This window comes from Chionomys nivalis, chromosome 11 (genome assembly GCF_950005125.1).
Source record: "Chionomys nivalis chromosome 11, mChiNiv1.1, whole genome shotgun sequence".
In the NCBI taxonomy this organism is placed as follows: Eukaryota; Metazoa; Chordata; class Mammalia; order Rodentia; family Cricetidae; genus Chionomys; species Chionomys nivalis.
This window is the reverse complement of record NC_080096.1, coordinates 14,662,864-14,682,676: the sequence shown is the minus strand read 5'-3', so window position 1 is coordinate 14,682,676 and position 19,813 is coordinate 14,662,864. Positions and strand designations below refer to the sequence as shown.

General features: G+C 42.0%; 1 protein-coding gene across 17 annotated transcripts in view; it reads left to right on the top strand.

The window, feature by feature from the left end:
- Eif4g3 (eukaryotic translation initiation factor 4 gamma 3) overlaps positions 1-19,813 on the top strand; it is a 239,448-nt gene that overhangs the window by 51,271 nt on the left and 168,364 nt on the right. For 15 of the 17 annotated variants that reach the window (XM_057785399.1, XM_057785395.1, XM_057785389.1 and 12 more), the window contains exons 2-3: positions 3,332-3,407; positions 19,024-19,152. In XM_057785399.1, coding sequence (XP_057641382.1) covers positions 3,332-3,407; positions 19,024-19,152 — 205 coding nt within the window. The remainder of the gene's footprint in view (positions 1-3,331; positions 3,408-19,023; positions 19,153-19,813) is intronic. The other 2 variants (XM_057785401.1, XM_057785396.1) reach the window with 1 other exon arrangement.

Here is a 19,813-nt window from a genome sequence, read left to right as displayed (position 1 = left end):
GAACTTCCTGTACGGGTGCTGGGGATTGATCCTGGGTCTTCTGGAAGATCAGCTGGTGCTCTTAACCTCTGAGCCATCTCTCCAGCCCCCATTTGGAGTTTTTAAGAATTTCGCTTTAAGCCGGGCAGTGGTGGCGCACGCCTTTAATCCCAGCACTCAGGAGGAAGAGGCAGAGGCAGGTGGATCTCTGGGAGTTCGAGGCCAGCCTGGTCTACAAGAGCTAGTTCCGGAACGGGCACCAAAGCTACAGAGAAACCCTGTCTCGAAAAACAAAAAAAAAAAAAAAAAAAAAAAAGAATTTCGCTTTAGCCGGGCAGTGGTGGCGCATACCTTTATTCCCAGCACTTGGGAGGCAGAGGCATATGGCTCTCTCTGAGTTTGAGACTGTCCTGGTCTACAGAGCGAGTTCCAGGACAGCCAGTACTGATACATAGAGAAACTCTGCCTCGGATAACAAACAGACAAAAAAAAATTCCATTTAAATTATTTTTCTTATTTATTATTTATTGTGTGTGTCTTCGTGCGTGTGTGTGCTTGCACTTGCAGGAGCCCATGAGTAGAGGTGGTTGTGAGCTGCCTGATATGAGTACTGGGAACTGAACTCAGTTTCTGTGAGAGACCAGTGAGTGCTGGCTTAGCTGTCTTTTCGGCTCCCTTAGTTTTTGCTAAGAGATCTCTGTCTAGTCCTGGCTGGCATCCTGCCTTTTCTTCCTTAGCTCTGGGATTACAGCCACCACGCCGACCTCCTTAGGGTGTTTTATTTTTTTCATTGTTTGGACTTGTAGCCAGACTTGAGCTATATACATTGTTTGATTCCTATTTGACTTTTTTTTTTTTAAATTATTTTTTGATAGTACTGAAGTTTTGTTTTATGTAAGCAGAGTTTAGTTATTTGTAGAATATAAAAATGAAATGAGCATTCTTCATTGTAGAAACAGGAAGAAAGTTTCTTCTGTAACGTGGGCAAATGATGCTCTAGCATTCTTGTTACTATAGTCATCCGGTTGGTTAGCAGGGGAACAGAAAGCGGAGTCTTGAGTGGCTCAGCCTCAGCTTCTCAGGCAGAGTCCTGAACTCCTTGAGAACTGCTTCTCCCATGATGAGAATTAGGTCCTTCCTGTAAAAAAGCAGTGGCAGTTGGAAGCACAGAAGAAAGTATGGCTCCGTTTCCACCTGCCTCGCAAATGTAGAGCTCGTGTGAAGAGTTGGATTTTAAAGAGCTATGAGCTCATAATGAGGGCATTGTCTTTGAACTTGTTAGGCTTCTGCATTTTATAGTGTATGTGTGTGGGTGTGTTTAGGATGTATGTATATCATATGTGTTTGTGGATTGTGTGGATAGTATGTGAAGTTTGTGCTGTGTGTAGTGTGTATGTATACCATGTGTGCTTGGATTGTGTGGAGAGTGGATAGTGTGTGCAGACTGTGTGTAGGATGTGTGTGTATAGTGTGTGCAGTGTGTATGTGTGTAGTGTGCATATTTAGTGTGATATGTGTGGAGTGTATGTATAGTGTGTATACATGTATAGTGTGCTTTGTGAGTGTATGTGCTATGTGTGTATAGTGTATATATGTATGGATTATGTTTGGGTAGATTGTGGGTGTAAAATGTGTGTACTTGCAGTGTGCATGCGGATTGTGTGGAGAATGTGGATGTGGAGGGTGTTTGCAGATTGTGTGGAGAATTTGGATGTGGAGGGTGCATGTGGATTGAGCGGTATGCATGTTGTGTGTGGTTAAAATGAAATGGTTCCTTTATGAAATGCTTCAGCTCCATCGCTTCCCAGAACAGCAAGTACGCACACAAAATATTTAACTGTTGTGTGAGGTTGCTAGTTTAAAAACTGTCTAGAGATCACTGTAGTCTCTTTAGACATTTTAATGACTAAAACAGAGGGTGTGTTTGTTTTGTTTGCGGTCTTCTAAGCTGCTGCTTGGAAATAAAGAATCTACTAATGAATGATTCAGACTTTGGCAACTTTGAGTCATTCTTAAAATACAAACAAACAAACAAAAATCCACTACTTTTTTTCTTTCACTCTATTTATAATTTTTAAAGATTTATTTCATATGTATGAGTGTTGTGTGTGTGTGTGTGTGTGTGTGTGTGTGCGTGTATGTATGGAAAGCACATGCATTCTTGGGTATCTGTAGAGGTCAGAAGAGGGAATTAGATCCTGCGGAACTGCTGTAAGCCACCGTGTGGGTGTTGGGAAGTGAACCCAGGTCCTCTGTAAGAACAGCAAGTGTTCTTAACTCCTAAGCCATCTCTCTGGCTCTCTTTTCTTTTTGAAGCAATAGTTTCAGTAAAGCATTACCCTGACTGGCCTTGAACTCACTCCTTTGACCATTCTGGCCTTGAACTTTCAGTGGTCTCCTGCTTCTGCCTCTTTAGTACTGGGTCACAGTTGACAGCCACTACACTTGCAGTAGCTCTTACATTGTCCTCCCAACTCTCTCAGTGAATTAGAAAGAAGCATTATACAAGAAGTATTAAGTGTTTGTTAAATTGAGGAAATTTTTTTCATTTGGGATTAGTGATATAATAATTAAAAATGAATTAGTCATGAATTAGCCAACTGGAATCTAACTACAGGCTTGTTGGAGTTAAAAAGAATAGGTAAAATTCACATAATTTGTATCATTTGTGTTTATTGTAGAGAGACATAATCCGGCATGCATTTGTGTCATTCAGGGACAGTGCTGTGATCTTTTTCCCTTTTATATAAGTCACATCCTGTAAGCATTTCTTTTTAAAATGGTACCACATCATCTAGGACAGCTCTTGTCTCCTAGTTTGAAGTTAAATAAAATGATAGTCTTTTGTCTTTTAATGCAATGTTGTCTTTGTATTCTGAAATATTTTAAGTGACTGGTGGAGAACCTCTTTTTAAAAATGAGAAATTTGCTGGGCGGTGGTGGTACATACCTTTAATTCCAGCACATAGGTAGAGGCAGGTGGATCTCTTGAGTTAAAGGGCAGCCTGGTCTACAGAGTAAGTTCCTTAAGGCAGCCCTGTTTCCGCTATGCTGGAGGCGCCAGTTGTGGTCTGTTGACCTTGCTTGCACTTCTTTTCTGTCTAAAGGTGGTCGAGTCTCATAATGGGCCTACAGTTTGAGGACTCAGTCATTGTTTTCATTTCCAATAGAAGGTTATTGTGGGAAGCAATTTTGGAGAAATTGCTAATAACAATAGGAAATTTGAAATACTTGAGTTTCCAGTTTCTTGGAAACAGGTTGGCTAAAAAAAAAAAAGTGGGTCATTGGCAGAATTTTCTCTAGCTGCTAAGCAATTCTGTTTGTGTATTCGCCTCCTTAACTCGCTTTCCAGGATTCCTAGAGGACCCGTACAACAGCCTCTGGAGGATCGGATCTTCCCTCCCACCGTCTCTGCAGTCTACAGCACGGTAAGTATTCCAAGTGTCTGTCATGTTGTCTGTGTGCACACATTAGTGCTTGGAATTTCTGTTAGTGTTGGATTGACATAGGCTTCAAGTAGAAGATTAATAAATTCTCAGTAGAATTAGTTGTATATCATGTGACCATTGTAATCTAAGAGTGGAGGTGGGGTGAACACCGTTATGTGGTTGGCTGGACTTCGACATCTGCCCGTTCCCCTTTCGCTATAGGTATTAAACTCTGACTTCTATTGTGCAGTGTTGGGGACATAGAGCAAGTCCTTGGGCATACCAGGAGCTTAAGTATTCTACCATGCAGCCATGCTTCCACTCCCTTGGAATTAATAATTTTTACACCGAACTTAAATTATTATTTTCTAATTTGTACTTGTTTTATGTGTATGGGTGTTGTCTGCATGTGTACCTGTACACCTGTGTGTTTAGTGCCCTTGGAGGCCAAGAACAAGCATCAGATCTCCTGGGACTGGAGTTAGAAATGATTGTCTCTGCCGTGTTGGTGCTGGAATCCTTTCTGAGGCCTCTGCAAGAGCAGCAGTGAGTGCTCTTAGCCACCGAGCCTTCTCTCCAGCCCCTGAATTTTAATTTTTGTTGACTACATATATTTTTTTAAGTTTTATTTTCCAGACAGGTTTTCTCTATGTAGCCCTGGCTGTCCTGGAACTTGATCTATAGACCAGGCTGGCCTTGAACTCACAGTTTTCCTTTTCTTAATTGTTTTTTCCTTTACCTTTTCTATCCCTGATTCCATATAAAATATGCATAGATATTGGCCAAGTGAACCCAAGAGGAGGTTTGAATTATGTTTTGAATGACGAATTTGTAAGAGAAGATTCATTTTATAGTTTTAAAATTCAGTTACTATAATGATGTTCTCCAGTGAACCTATGAGAATTTAAGAGACATGGTGACATACCTGTCTATTAATATCCTGTTCTCTATCTGCCCGTTTACTCCTGTTCTGAAAGGAAACTAGAGTCTGACAGAAATGGGACAATAAATGGTTGCAGTCCCAAGTAATATGATTCTTAATAGTTTGAGTTCTGAATCAGTTTAGTTCTTGCACAGTAGTAGAGATTGATTTGAACCCAGGGGTTCAGAAATGCTAGGCAAGTGCATGCAGCTCAAAGTTGGAGCATTCATCTTTTAACAAAATAAAGGCTTACATTGTTCAGGTGTTGTATTCAGTGCTTTGGTGGAAACAGTAAGATAAAAAAAAGGGTAGAGGATGGATATGCTCCCCTAGCTAACACGCTCAAGGAAATTCTCTTGGAAAAGGCATTTAGGGAACTAGAAAGCCTGGAGTGGCAGTGCACACTTTAATGCCAATACTGGGGAGGCTGAGGCAGAAAGATCCCTAGTTCCATGCTAGCTTGAGCTGCTTAGTAGACACTTGGTCTAGTATGTGCATAGTTCTGGAAGTGCTTAGTTCTTGCTGCCAAGAAAAACAAAATAAAATAAAATTGATGATTTCTAGAGAAAGAGCACCCCTGCAGTACAGAACCCCTGGGATAGCTGTAGGTTAGCAGAGTGTTCAAAACCACAGATGCTGGTGTGGACAGAAGTTGGACTTGGGGCATCAACACGGGGAATTATAGACTGTGTAGAGATTTTGAAACTTAGACCTGGTATAATGGAATATAAAAGGAGGAGAAAGAGAAATAGAACTAATTTGCCTTTTTTTTTTTTTTTTTTTCCCTTTTTCGAGACAGGGTTTCTCTGTGGTTTTGGAGCCTGTCCTGGAACTAGCTCTTGAAGACCAGGCTGGTCTCGAACTCACAGAGATCCACCTGCCTCTGCCTCCCAAGTGCTGGGATTAAAGGCAGGCGTGCTCCACCACCGCCTGGCTTCGCTTCATGCTATTCTTGTTTTTGTGAGCACACCTGGCTGTCTGGGATTCTTGTGGGTCACAACTTGAGCAGGATTAACAGTTTTGCCAATTGTGTTTCACTGTGACCTGGGGCTGGGGTCACAGTTCATGGTAGAGCCCTTGTTTAGTGACTGGCTTTGAATTAGCCTGAGGCTGGGTATGTATGTTTCTGTGGTATCTTCAGAGGCCAGAAGAGGGCATCATATATATGTTCAGGAGCTGGAGTTATAGATAATTGAGAGTTGTCCAATGTGGATGATGGGAACAGAATTCAGGTCCCTCTGGAATTCAAAATGTAATAAGTGTTCTTAACCTCCAAGCCATCTCTCCAACCCCTTTATTCTTATTTATTTATTTATTTATTTATTTTTTATTTGTTTGTTTTTTGAGACAGGGTTTCTCTTTGTAATAGCCCTGGCTGTCCTGGGACTCACTCGAAGACCAGGCTGGCCTCTAATTTACAGAGATCCACCTGCTTCTGCCTCCCGAGTGCTGGGATTAAATGCGTACACCATACTACACTGTTAAATAAACATTCTTTTATAATTAAAAAAAAAATTAAAAAATGTAACTAGGAGCATGTGTGAAGTAATTATTTTAAGTTTCCTCAAAGGAAGAGACTTAGAAAGTCCAGGTCAGAGCTATGCATGTGTGTCTGTCTGTCTTTCCTTCATTAGTATAATTTTACATATATACACATATACACGTGAAAGAGGCATAATATTGAAATGTATGATTCTTTTTTTAAAATTTTTTATTATGTATACAACATTCCTTCTATGTACACCTGCACACCAGAAGAGGGCACCAGATCTCATTACAGATGGCTGTGAGCCACCATGTGGTTGCTGGGAATTGAACTCAGGACCTCTGGAAGAGCAGTCAGTGCTCTTAACTGCTGAGCCATCTCGCCAGCCGAAATGTATGATTCTGATAGGTTCTTAATCTATGATAGCTGGATTGGGTAGGAAACTTATGGAAGAAAAATCATTACAGTTTGGAAATTGGTCAGACATTTTTCTGGAGTGCTCATTGTGTTCTGGTACAAGCCAGGCAGTCACAGCACAAAACATTTGCCCTAGACAGGGCTTGGGACATAAGTCTTTCTTCCTCTTTGCTTGTTTACTTATTTTTTATAGAAGGGATCCAATTATGTAGCCCTGGAGAACCCGGATCCCCATCTGTAGGCCAAACTGGCCTTGAACTCAGAGGGCTGTCCGCCTCTTGACTCCCAAGTGTTGGCATTAACAGGCATGATTTACCTGATCCACGCCCTGGGTTCCGTTTGTTTGTTTGTTTGTTTGTTTTTGTTTTTTGTTTTTGGTTTTTCGAGACAGGGTTTCTCTGTGGTTTTGGAGGCTGTCCTGGAACTAGCTCTTGTAGACCAGGCCGGTCTCGAACTCACAGAGATCCACCTGTCTCTGCCTCCCAAGTGCTGGGATTAAAGGCGTGCGCCACCACCGCCCGGCTCCGTTTGTTTGTTATGTGTAGGGTAGGTGCCACAGAAGGAAGAGCAGTGGAAAGGGCGGTCACCTCACCCTGGTTAGACTTCAGCTGAAATGGAGAGCAAGCTGTAAGATCTGGAGAAGGGAAATGGTTTTGCCTCTGTTGGAAATAAAAAAGCCCATATCAGCTAGAAACACTTAAACAAAAGCAGACTCCTTTGAGGCCAAGCAGAAAGTTGTTTGCGCCCCTGCTCTTCTGTCATGTTTGAAACACCCCCATGAGGTGCTGTGTCTTCAAGCGCTTGTCCTGAGCAAAGGAGTGACTGCAGTTTTCTTAGAAGCAAACCAGCAATGCTTTAAAGTTTCCTTAAGGTTGGGAAAATGTGGAAACCCAGGAATGGAGGCAGTGTTGAGTTGAATTAACCTCTTGATGAGATTTAGCTTGAAATTATACATTGAGCAAAACCTATGTAATTGAAAAGGGCACATAGGCTTGTGACATTAGAGCATGCTAGGGAACTAAAAATACAAACATCAGAATATTGTTTGTTGAAATTTGAGGGCATGAACTGTATGAGAGTTAAGGAATAGCTTCAAATGTAGTAGTGTGCTGCCCTGACTCCACAGATCTGTAGAAAACAGCTGGGCTTGGCTTTGCATGTCCTTAATCTCAGTCTTGGGAGGCAGAGGTAAGGTAGCTCTCTGACTTCAAGGCCAGCCTAATATAGTGTGAGATTTGTTTCAAGATGAATAAAACAAACAAAAAATGCAAGAAGTTGAATAGTCATAGTGTTGAACATGTGCCTAAAAATGTTTATGTAACTAGAGGTTTCTTTCCTGCCTGCCAGTGACTGAGTAACCACTCTGAGGCTTAATGTTAATTATAAAAGTTTTGCCGATGGCTCATGCTTATTATTAACTAACTCTTAAAATGAAATTACCCCCCCCCCCAAAAAAAAAAAACAAAAAAATTAAATTAACCCATTTCGGACCAGGAGGTGGAGGCATGCGCCTTTAATCCCAGCACACGGGAGGTAGAGACCGTCGGATCTCTGAGAGTTCAAGGCCAGCCTGGCCTACAGTGAGAGTTCTAGGACAGGCTCCATAGCTGTAGAGAAACTGTCTGAAAAAGCCAAAATATAAAAAATGAAAACAAACCAACCCCCCCCCACCTTTCTATTATTATATATTTTACCACAAGGCTCGTGGTTTGTTATTGCTCATCTTGCTTCTCCAGTGGCTGCTGGCATATCCCTCGACTCTGCTTTCTTTCTCTCTGTATTCAGTTTGGCTTTCCCACCTAGTTATAGTCTGTCCTGCCATAGGCCAAAGCAGCTTTATTCGTCAACCAAGAAAAGCAACACAAATTTGCAGCATTCAGAAGGACACCCCATATCAGGTGTACAGTGTCAGGAGGTCTGTCAGTGGAGTACATGGTGCAGACAAACGTCTTTGTTTGAGGAGGTGAGAGTTCCTGGGTAGCTCCAAATTTGGGTAGCTTGTATCATTCCCCAGGGCTTTCAGGCTGTTTTGTAACCCCAGTGTGAATTTCAGAAGTGTAGATTATAGAAATGTGTGATGTGGAGAGGATAGACTGAGGCAGCAAAGGGAAGTGCTTGTTGGGAAAGAAGCTCAGGCCTGGATGTTTGTGGCAGCAGGTTGTGTTGTGCGCATTGGTCACACAGCATAGCATGTGCGTGTCCAGTAGACTGTCTGCAGCTAATTTGTGTTATGGTCCTGTGGGCTGAAAACAGCAAGCAGGACATTTGGGGTGCTGTGCCAGCACTGATGGGGCCTTACTGTTGGTAGTTCTGCATTTTTATCCCGCTCCCAGGTGGTGCCAGTGTCTCTAGTCTAGAGACACCAACTGCATTAGATTAAACCTCTCCTATTCTCCCAGGTGTGAAAATAAAAGTCAGGGTACCAGTCATTTCAGTCTAAACTGTCATTCAGGATTTTAAAACCTACATTTTAAATGTTGTTAACAAAATTAAACACAGTAGCTACCATGTTTAAGTACTTTATTCCAGCATTGTGAGGCATATGTCTTTTAACAGATTTCATAAAGAAGTTCACATGATAACCTTTATTTTTTTATTTTTTTTAAAGGTTAAGTTTATTGAATATACTGCAGGAGGGCAATGAACTGAGCAGTAACTAGAGTTCTGCTTGCATCATAGGACAATGGGCTGTAAGAGTCTCCATTTGGGAGAAGTAGCATTATATTTAGGGTGTTTCCAGATGTATGATTGATACTGTTTGAAGGTGAACAGCCCTTGATCGCAGAGAGGTCTGGCGCTTAATAAAAGGAATCCCACACTAGCTCAGAACTAAGAAATAGACAGGTATTTATTAATAGGTAAAACTTGTTTGCAGTCTACAGGTTTCTGTTTTAAGTTTTTGTCTGGTAGGTAATGATCTGTAACTTAACCTCAGAATGGGGACATAGTGACACTTCTTCTGTGACATGTGCTATTCCAGAGCAATCTAACAATTTGATTTTGATAACACATTTGAACTTATTATTTATTAAATTTATTATTAATTTATACTGGGTTCCACTAGTACCTTGGAATTAGAGCCAATTGCCTTGGATCAGTTTTGTAACCAGTTCATTAACAATGGGAGGTCAGCAGTAAAATCAAAGTATAAATGTGAAAATCTGTTTTATGATGGAAATTGTCTGGGTGGTAGTATTGCAGGCCTTTATTCCAACACAGATTCAGACGCAGGCAGATCTCTGTGAGTTTGAGGCAAGCTTGGACTTTCAGGACAGCCAAAGTGAAACCCTGCCTTGAAAAAAACCAAAATAGAAGGAAAGATGGCAACTGATTCCGAGGTAGCCCTTGCTGTATTTGACAGTGCGCTGGGAAAGCTGAGTTCTTTTTTTTTGTTTTTTGTTTTTTCGAGACAGGGTTTCTCTGTGGTTTTGGAGCCTGTCTGAAAGCTGAGTTCTTGACAGTGGGCTTTTTGAACTTGTGAAAGAAGACATGGGGTCCTGTTGGATGGACACAGCCTGGAGACAAGCCTTTAGAAAGCTGAGGTAGAGGATTGTTGTGAGTTTGAGGCCAGGCTGCCTCCTCTGCTCACCCATTGGCTCACACTGGCCATTCTTTCTTTTGGGGGTCAAGGTTTTACTATGGAGTCTTGGGCTGGCCTCAGTCTGGCTTTGTATCCCAGGCTGGGGTCAAACTTGTCATCATGTCCCACATCTCAGGTGCTGGGTGTACAGTTGTGTGCCATACTCTGGCATCTTGCGTGAAATTTTATAGACCATTGTGGAAACTTCCAAGTTCCAAATAGCAGAATTGAAGTAATAGATGCTCTCTAGAAGAATAGAAATACAGATTAAAATGTAAGGCAGGTGGTGGTGCTGCTGCACTGTCTGGCTAATGAGCTCATGCCACCCATTTTTGTATTTTTTTTTTCTTGGCCTTGTGGGATGGCTCAGCAGCTAAAATAGCTTGCCTGGCAAGTCTGCTGACTTGAACTTGATTCCTCAGTCACCGAGGTAGAAGAAGAGAGCTACCTTCTGAAAGTTGTTTGCCGAGCCCTGCACGATGCCTATGTATCCGTCCTCACACACATGCCTTATACACACAGAAAAATATGGAACATTTTAGACTTTTTTTTTAAGGATTTGTTTCCCAATTGACTTGTTTCTGTGGTTATTTTACTGTCACAAATGTAATAGTCAAATAGCAGATTCGTGCCCTACATTTCTTTCCTGATTAAATAGTAACAGAAACATACCCAAACTGTAAGAACTGAATTATGATACTACTTTATGTTCTAGATAAATACCCACAGTTTAGAGAGAAGGAGTTTTCATAGACATAGGAAGTGTACATGCTAAACTCATACTTAACATCTTTAGAATACTGAATTGTTTCATTCTGTGCTTGGTGGATATATGTGGACATGCGTACCAAAACACACACTGGAGGTCAGAGGACATTGTGGATTTGGTTCTCTCCTTCTTCCTTTATGTAGGTTCTGGGATTCAAACTCTGATTGGCCAACCTTGTGTGGCAAAGCTCCTTTACCCACTGAGCCTTCTTGGCACCTTTAATTCATACTTTCAAACACAGCTTACATTTTGCATTTTTCTTAATCTATCATATATATATATATCATATATATTGTTTTATTATCATATATATTGTGCCTTGTTTTAGTAGACCTTGGATGTACCATAAAGTACTGAAAGAAATCATTTCCAACTTTTGGGTATATTGAGAAGAGACCTTTTCAGGGGCAGGATGTTATCGGTATTGCTGCTGTTCTCCTCAGCTTAGTCTTACTTCTCAAGTTATGGCATTTGTATTACTGTTGTTTTTTTTAGGTAGAGTTATAAGGTTTCAGGTTACCCAGCTGGCTTTGATTCTAGCTAACAATGACCCTGACTTCTCAATCCTTCTGCCTCGGGCTCTTGAGTGTTGGGATTGTAAGTGTGTGTCGCTGTGCCTGGATTTATGCAGTGCTGGGGATTGAACCTAGAACTTTACCCATGTCAGGCAAGCACTCTACCAACAGAGCCACATTTTCAGCTCTATACCAGTATTCTTGTATTTGTTGTGTTGAGCATCCCTGCTTATAGGTCTTTGTTGTCTTAATTCTTTATGCTGATCCTTAAATATCTTATTGGCATTTGTCCTTCTTAAAGAAAATGATCAGAATAATTGAATGCATGTGGCGTGAAAAAATAACATAGAAGGATTTCTAATGATAGAAACAATTCCTACTCATTCCTTTGTTTAGATGGAGCCACTTGGGAGCACTTTTAGTTTCTGTCTCTCTGCCATTACTTTTTGTGATAGGTTGAGTTTGAAAGGTCCCCAAAGTCTCATATGCTAAGGTTAGGATTGCCGGGAAGAGATTGGGTCATGAGGTCATGGTTTAGTATGTGAGCAGACACTGTAGTAGGTGGGAATTCTATATATCAAACACTATATTGGATACTTTCTAAAATGTATTGTTATTACACCTAGGAAAGTGAAACCATGTTACATAGTTCAGCAATCAATCTGGTCTGCCTGCTTTCTCTCTTCATGATTGGTTGCCAGTGTGAGCCTTTAGGATTTCAGTTCTAAGGTGTAAGAGACAGGAGGAGGGATAGCAGCTAAGAAGTGTAGTGTTTGCTACAAAACTACTGGTGAGGTTAGTGATGGGAGAGAGACTTCTAGATTGACGGTGACTTTTCTTTCAGTGAGAGATGATTCTTTGGTTGATTTCTTTAAAGTCAGGGGTCTCAGGTGGCCCAGGCTGGCCTGGAACTCACACTGTGTGCTATTCGACATGAACTCTCAGTAGTCCTCCTGCCTCAGCTTCCAAGTATTGCAGTGTCCAGTGTGAGGTGCCCTCCCAACTTTCCCAGTCTCTGTCTGAGCACCATTTCTTACTGGGATGTAGTTGCAATAGCGCTCGCCAGTCTGGGTTAGAGTCACTGCTGTTTCTTAATAGGGTCTTCTGACTTGATCGCTTTGGGAAAATCATCTCCTTTCTGGCTACTTAACCTCATTTGCCAAACTCTAGCCTGCCTAACCATTCCCTTTTCTCCCCCATTTTTACTAACATAATTACGATAGCATACAACCCATTTCAGTGTCCAGGTCAGTAGATTTTATTGTATCCCGTCGCTGTAGTCAGTTTTAGGACATTTCCATTCCTTTTGACAGAGTCTGCGTTCCTTGGGTCCTAACTGCCACCCTCAGCCCTAGTGTTGTTCAGGGCTGGCTTCACATACTACAGTTAGTAATGATGCTGCAAGTGCATGGCCCCTGCTTGCTAAGTGTCTCCACCAGGAGAAATGTGGGCGGTTTCCACAAGCTCGCCAGTGTCTCAACTCAGGCTTCTCTTCGCGTAATTCTCTTCCCCAGCTCTTCCCACGCAGACCTCTTTTCTTTTTATAGGATGTGCTGTGGCAACTCTAGCCTTTTCTTTTTAGAATCGTCTTTACCTATAAGTCTGAACTCGGCCTTTCCCTTCCTGAAGAACATGTGGGTTCTCCCACTTCAGACCCTGGAACTGTTGCTGGTTTTCAGCACACTTTACAGTTACCCATTTCTGTTTGTTGTGGCTCTTCTTCCTATTAAGGATCTAGAAGGAAGGCAGGACCTTATCTGTAGCTGGAAGGCCCAATTCCCGGTGCTTGGCCCAGTGCTGCTTCTCAGTAGCATGGTAGAAGCAGTTAGTCTTGTTGACTTGATGCGGTCCCTGAGACCATGATGTATTCATTCTCCTATTTGTAAACAATTGGACAACTTCTGTTTCTGGTTTCTCTGCTGTGATATCTGCTTTACTCTTGGACCAGCTGAAATTATGATAACCCTTTAATCACTTTAGTAATTTTGAGATTTGATTTAATTTTAGCAGCCATTATTGATTTATTCTACAGTTTTGGTTCTTTTTTTCTTGTATAGTTTTAAGAAGAGATATAAACCCCAGTGACTACATGGAGTGAGCATATGGTCTTAACCGCTACAGTTACACTGACCACATTGATCCAGAAGTTAATGTCAGCCCTCTGTCTTGTGTCATTTTCAGAAGTCTTTGTTTGCTAGTTTTGATAATGAACCCATCCCTAGGTTCTTTGGTCTGACCCCAGCTCCTCAAGCTCATACAGATCCAGCAGGTACTCATTGCTCCCACTGGACAGCTATTTGGTAGGTGGTGTATCGTGACTCTTGCTTACTCTTCCCTTACCGTCTGTCCTGCTTTTCAGCCTCTCATTTCAGAACAGCACTTCCCCAGACCCAGTACTTCAAGCCACAACTCCAAAGGATTTCTGATTTTCGTGAAGTTAGGACTTTGAATGTAGTATACAAGCTGGGCATAGGCTATAATACTAATGCCTGGGAGGCTGGGGGAGTGTGGTCTGCATATCACGTTGGTGGCCACTCATATCTTCACATGGAGACTCTAAATGTGTCTTAGGTCAGCATGAGTAGCAGGTCCATGGAGGTAGGACTCTCTCCTGCTCACTGGTCTCTCACACGGTGTAAATTCCATCAATAAATACTGGTTATTTGAGTGAGCCTCGCAGCCAGCCCTGTTCTCTTGTTCTGTCTTGTCATGCTTGTAGTCTCTCCCTCTAAGATATAGTCTACATTCTCTATCTTTACTGCTGTGACTCTAATACTTGTCTGTCCATGACTCCTTTTCATGTTAGAGTTTTCTTATATGGTCCTGGTTTATAAATATACAAAATAGGTTTTTTTTTGTTTTTCGAGACAGGGTTTCTGTGTGGTTTTGGAGCCTGTCCTGGAACTAGCTCTTGTAGACCAGACTGGTCTCGAACTCACAGAGATCCGCCTGCCTCTGCCTCCCAAGTGCTGGGATTAAAGGAGTGTGCCACCACCGCCCGGCCTTACAAAATAGTTTTGTAAATATTTGCTACTGTCTTAGGATTTCATTCCTGTGAAAAGACACCATGACCATCGTAACTCTTATAGAGGAAAACATTTAATTGGTCTCACAATTCAGAGGTATAGTTCATTATCATCATGGTGGGACGTGACGGCATGCAGGTGGACATGGTGCTGGATAAGAAGTTGGAGAGTTCTACCTCCGGATATGCAGGCAGCAGGAAGAGACGTCACACTGAGTGTGGCTTGAGCATTTGAGACCTCAGAGCCCGCCCCCAGTGACTTAACAGTTCTCCAACAAAGTCACACCCACTCCTGCAAGGTCACACCTCCTAATAGTGCTGCCTCCTGTGAACCTTTGGGGTTAATTTTTTTTTTCCAGACCAGCACAACAATAATCATGAATAAATTTTGGGAACAGTTCTTTGGTATACACAGACACACACATTGTTTCTTTCGTTGTATTAAAGACAAAATCAAATTTGCATGCAAATGAATGTTTGAACTTAATTTTGTATAAGAAATTAAATCTTGTCTAAATGTTTGATACCATAGGACACAGAGGGCATCTTTAGTGTTTTCCAGAATTGATTGCTATTTTGATTTTATAATCTAGTTTCAGTTCTGAGAAAAATGCTTTATATAAATAATAGTACAGAGGTATCCCCTTTTCATTGTTTGAGTTCATACTTACAAAATAAACATAAACAGGACACATAAAACAATTTGTTTACAAAATAAACAAAAAGTACATTTTAACAAAATAAACATCTGCTTGTTTGGTACATCCATCATAACTGAGCCCTGTTCTGAGTTCATCATAAAACATATGGAGTCTGCTTGTTTCTATGCTTAAGCATGACTTGAGGACTCATGGAATTGATTGTTTGATTTTTCTCTGTCCTTCTGTCCTTCGACCCATCCGTTTTGTTTCTGCATTTCAATCAAAGCTTCCCTTCCTCTCCTCATCCCAGTTCCTCCCACCCCCACTCCATCCACTCCTCCTCCATTGTTTCTCTTTGGATACAGGCAGACCTCCCTCCCGTGGAAATCTACCAGCCATGGTATATCAAGTAGCAGTGAGGCTCGGCACCTTATCTGTTAGAACTGGATGAGACAGTCTGGTAGCAAGAATTACTTGTTTTATAAAAGGTCAAAATGTACTGGAATACCTGGGATTGCAAGTAGCCCAAGCTAATAAAGTGTAGAACAGAAAAAGGGAGAAAGCCTTCCTCCTCATGTCCTCCCATCTGTCAGTTCTTCCTTCCTGTGGATGAATGGTGATATCAGAATTTGAAAATTGTTATGATGTTCAATAAGATTTATTTAGTATCTACTGTACTGGTTCATTTAGGGAATACTGTATGTGTACACATTTTACATTTACTCTGTGTCTATCTGTGTATGTGGGTGTGCATGCTCACAACACACAGATAGTGGATGACTGTTCTTCCCTTCTGCCACATGGGTCCTGAATATCAAACTTGGGTCTCTGGGCTCCAAGTGCTTTATCTACTGGTCATATCGGCAGATATGAGCTTTTATTATTTTCTAGTATCTGTTTGGGAAAATACATGTTCTGAGGGAAGAGCTAGAATGGTAGGAAACTGATGAGGGCTGTCACGTCTGAAAGCAAAGCTCAGGCATCTGTCTGTCACCCTGGTTAAATGTAGCCATTTTGTGGGACTGTGACCATCTGAATGTTAGTGTTTGTTTTTGTATTTATTTTACTGAGCTATTTTATGTGTATGGGCATTTTGTTTGCATGTATGTGTCTACACCGTGTGTGTGTGCTTGATATCCTCAGAGGTCAGAAGCAGGTGTTGGATCCCCTAGAATCCATCTGGCATTATTGATGGTTGGGCACCACCACCTGGATGCTGGGAACTCAGTCTGGGTCCTCTGCACATGAAATAAGTGCTCTTAATTGCTGAGCACTTATTTTTATATTTTATTTGGCTTTTGGAAATAAGATATTTCATGTGATACATGGTGACCTGGGATTCTGCGCATAGCAGAATCTTGAATCCCTGATCCTTCTGTCTGGGACTACAAATGCGGCCCACCAGTCAGGCTTAGAGAAAAGTAATGAGTGGTGACGTCGATGGAAGCCATTTGTCCTTGACCTTATAGGGATAATTTGTTGCTGAAAGAGAGATTAATATATTTGATAGGACTCTGGGTGATGTCAGATTTATTTATTTATTTGGTAAAGACTTACTGTGCGCTTAAGTATGTGTTTTCATCAAACTTAAAGACATATGACTAAGGAGTGCTTTGTGTGGGTTTTTAACAATGCATCTGCATTGCCTCAATTTGGAGATACTGCGGAGATGACCTAACTGCATCCACAGTGACTGTTTCTGTGTTTCAGATGCAGTGTATGACTTAGTAGCTTGCACTGTGGTTATATACAGAATCCTCAGTTGTGGTTTCTAATGGAAGTTTAGAGGATTATGTTACTAGTCCACATTCCTGCCTGGCCCCGCCTCCTAGTGGCCATTCTTCCCAGATGTGATTATGTCTGGTCAGCTACCCCGTGTTTCCTAAGAAAGGATTCTCATGTTCAGGCTCCTGCCTCACCACACATTGTAATTATTATTTGAAAATGGTAGCATATTGAGGTAGTTCTAAATTACTATATTTGATCAAATTAGTTAAGATAGTGCTTGATAGATGAACCAGTTCACTTAATGAACAGTTTAATTTGCATTATCTTTCTGAGTTGCTATCAAATGTCATTGATTTTGCAGGAGATTATTTTTAGGTAGAAATCTTGAGGAGAAACTCACAAGTCAGCTGGCCTGTGGTGGTGCTTGCCTTTAGTCCCAGCACTTGGAAGGTATAGGCAGGAGGATTCCTGTGATTTCGAGGCCATCCTGATCTACTGAGAGAATTTCAGGACAGCCATGGTACAGAGAAACCCTGTCCCAAAATAAAATAGAATATAAAAAAAGAGAAATATAGAAAGAAAAATCTTACGAGTCTGCTGCAGTTTTCATTGTCTTAGAATGTCCAGGGGAGCTGGGCTGTATTAGATTTTGTGTGTGTGTGTGTGTGTGTGTGTATGTATGTATGTGTGTGCACGTGCACACATACGTGACAGTATGCATTCCTGTGTGGGACTGTGTGAGATCAGAGACTGATAGCAGGCCCTACTCATGGCTGTCCACCTTAACTTTTGGAGGCCTCTCTTAGTGAGTCTTGGGCTTACCAGTTGTCTAGACAGGTGAACTGTTGATCTCTGGAGCTCCTAATCTGCATGCCCTTCTCTCCCCCAAAGTAGGGTTTGCAGGCATGAGTGGCCATGTGTCTTTTGTGTGGGTTTTCATGCTTCTGTAGCAAGTGCTTCACTCGAGTCAATTGAAAATACATTGAATCTAAACTCCAGAATAGTGTAGCTGCCTTTGCTGTCCTCAGAACATTTAGACTAGCCTGTAGTCAGGCAGAGGGCTTTGTAGTAGTGCTTAGCTGCTATAATTCATTGACTTGCAGGTGTGCTTTCGTGCCGTCTGAAGTTCAGCAAGTGGGTGTCAAGCCAGTTTTAACTAGGAAATATAGCTGCTTTTGTCCTTGTCTTAACAGTTTTTTTTAAATATTTATTTATTTATTTTATTTTTTTTAATTTGGTTTTTCGAGACAGGGTTTCTCTGTGGTTTTGGAGCCTGTTCTGGAACTAGCTCTTGTAGACCAGGCTGGTCTCGAACTCACAGAGATCCGCCTGCCTCTGCCTCCCGAGAGCTGGGATTAAAGGCGTGCGCCACCATCGCCCGGCTTAGTTTTTTTTTTTTTTAAATACCAATCCCAGGTCCCCCCTCTCTCCTCTTCTTCACTCTCCCCTTCCCCCACCCTATCCCCATCTGCTCCTCGGAGAGGGTAAGACCTCTGCCGGGAAGTCAACAAATTGTGTCCCGTCACCTCTTTGAGGCAGGACCAATCCCCCCGCCCAGTCTCTCCATAGAGAATATGCTCCACAAAGTCAGTTCATGCATTAGAGTTCGATCCTGGTCCCATTGCCAGTGGCTCCATATACTGCCCAGGCCACTCCATCCTACAGTTTTTTGTTTGTTTGTTTTGTTTTGAGACAGTGTCATGGAACCCAGGCCAGCCTTGAATTTGAGCTTGCTATGTAGCCACAGATGACCTTGAACTCCTCCTGCTGTTTCTACCCACGTTTTCCAAGAGCTGGGGCTACAGGCCAGCACCATCAAGCCCAGTTTATGTGCTGCCCAGGTTTGCCCCTAGGCTTGATGACGTATTAGACAAAAGCCCTCTTCCAGCCTCTCCCTTTTCTCTTGAGACAGTCTTTGTTGAGCGCAAGCCAGCCCTGAATTCAAATATTTATTTATTTATTTATTTATTTATTTATTTATTTATTTATTATGTATACAATATTCTGTCTACATGTATGCCTGCAGGCCAGAAGAGGGCACCAGACCTCATTACAGATGGTTGTGAGCCACCATGTGGTTGCTGGGAATTGAACTCAGGACCTTTGGAAGAGCAGGTGCCAGCCCTGAATTCAACATTCTCCTCCAGAGTGCTGGGATTATAAAAAAGCCATCACAGGGGCTGTTCTGAGAGTCTTGACTAACAAGTCCTATGAGTCTCACCTCATGCTACAGAAAAGCTGAGCCTCCTCTCTCTCTTCTCCACTCCCATAGCCGTCGATTTTCTGTGTCTTTATAAAATGCTAGATACAGTTTCATTTAGCTATTTTTGTTTTAGGGTTTTTGCTTTGTCTGGAGATTATATGCTTTAGGAATTTATCAAACATGGAAATATTCATGTATTCTAAGATAGTAAACCGCTCTTTAGTCTAGTACTAGTTATTGTAACTTGTGAGGCATAGAGTCCAGGTTTAATAATTTCAGCTGTACTCGTAGATTGGGTCACTAATGTACTGTTCTTTGACTTCCTCACAGGTAACACAGGTAGCAAGACAGCCGGGACCCCCAGCCCCTTCCCCTTACTCAGCACATGAAATAAACAAGGGGCATCCCAATCTTGCGGCCACGCCCCCGGGACATGCATCGTCCCCTGGACTCTCTCAAGTAAGAAATGCAGGTTTTCTGTGTTGTTTTCTTTTAAAAGACATTTCCTTATAATCCTTGTATTTCAGTTTCTCTAAATTCGACTCTGCTCGCTGGCAGTTAGTGCAGAGCTCTTGAAGGCTCGGGTCCCTGTCCTGTGTGTCTGCTGGCAGCTGGAACTTATACTTTTTGTCTTGGGGTGATTAAGAAAGAAACTGACTTTTTATTTAGTTTTTCCCATTTGTTTGAGAAACTGGTCAGTGACTCTAAAACTAGTTAAGAGAAGATGCTTAGATGTGCTGAGCCTGCCTTTTAGTGTCCTCCGCCCTTCCTGTTTCTTTTTGGTGGAGGGGACAGTGCTTTTCTGCTTCTGTGAAAGGCAGATGGCCTTTTTTATGGGGTAACTTGGGTCCCCCCCCAAGGAGTTCTTGGGTTTGCTTTGTATCAGGACTCTGTCAGCAGGTTTTGCTTGATGGATAGCACAGATGTTCATCCTACTTTATAGCATCACTGGGTCTATCCTTTGCCCTTCCCTAGATACTGTCCTGTGACCACATGTTCTTTTCCCTTGTGCTTGAGAGTGGTCTAGACTTAGGAAGCCTCTGGGAAAGGAAGCCTGGTCCCCTGGAAGAACGACAAGCACTGTAGTCGCTGAGCCGTCTCTCCGGCCTCCATTTAAAAC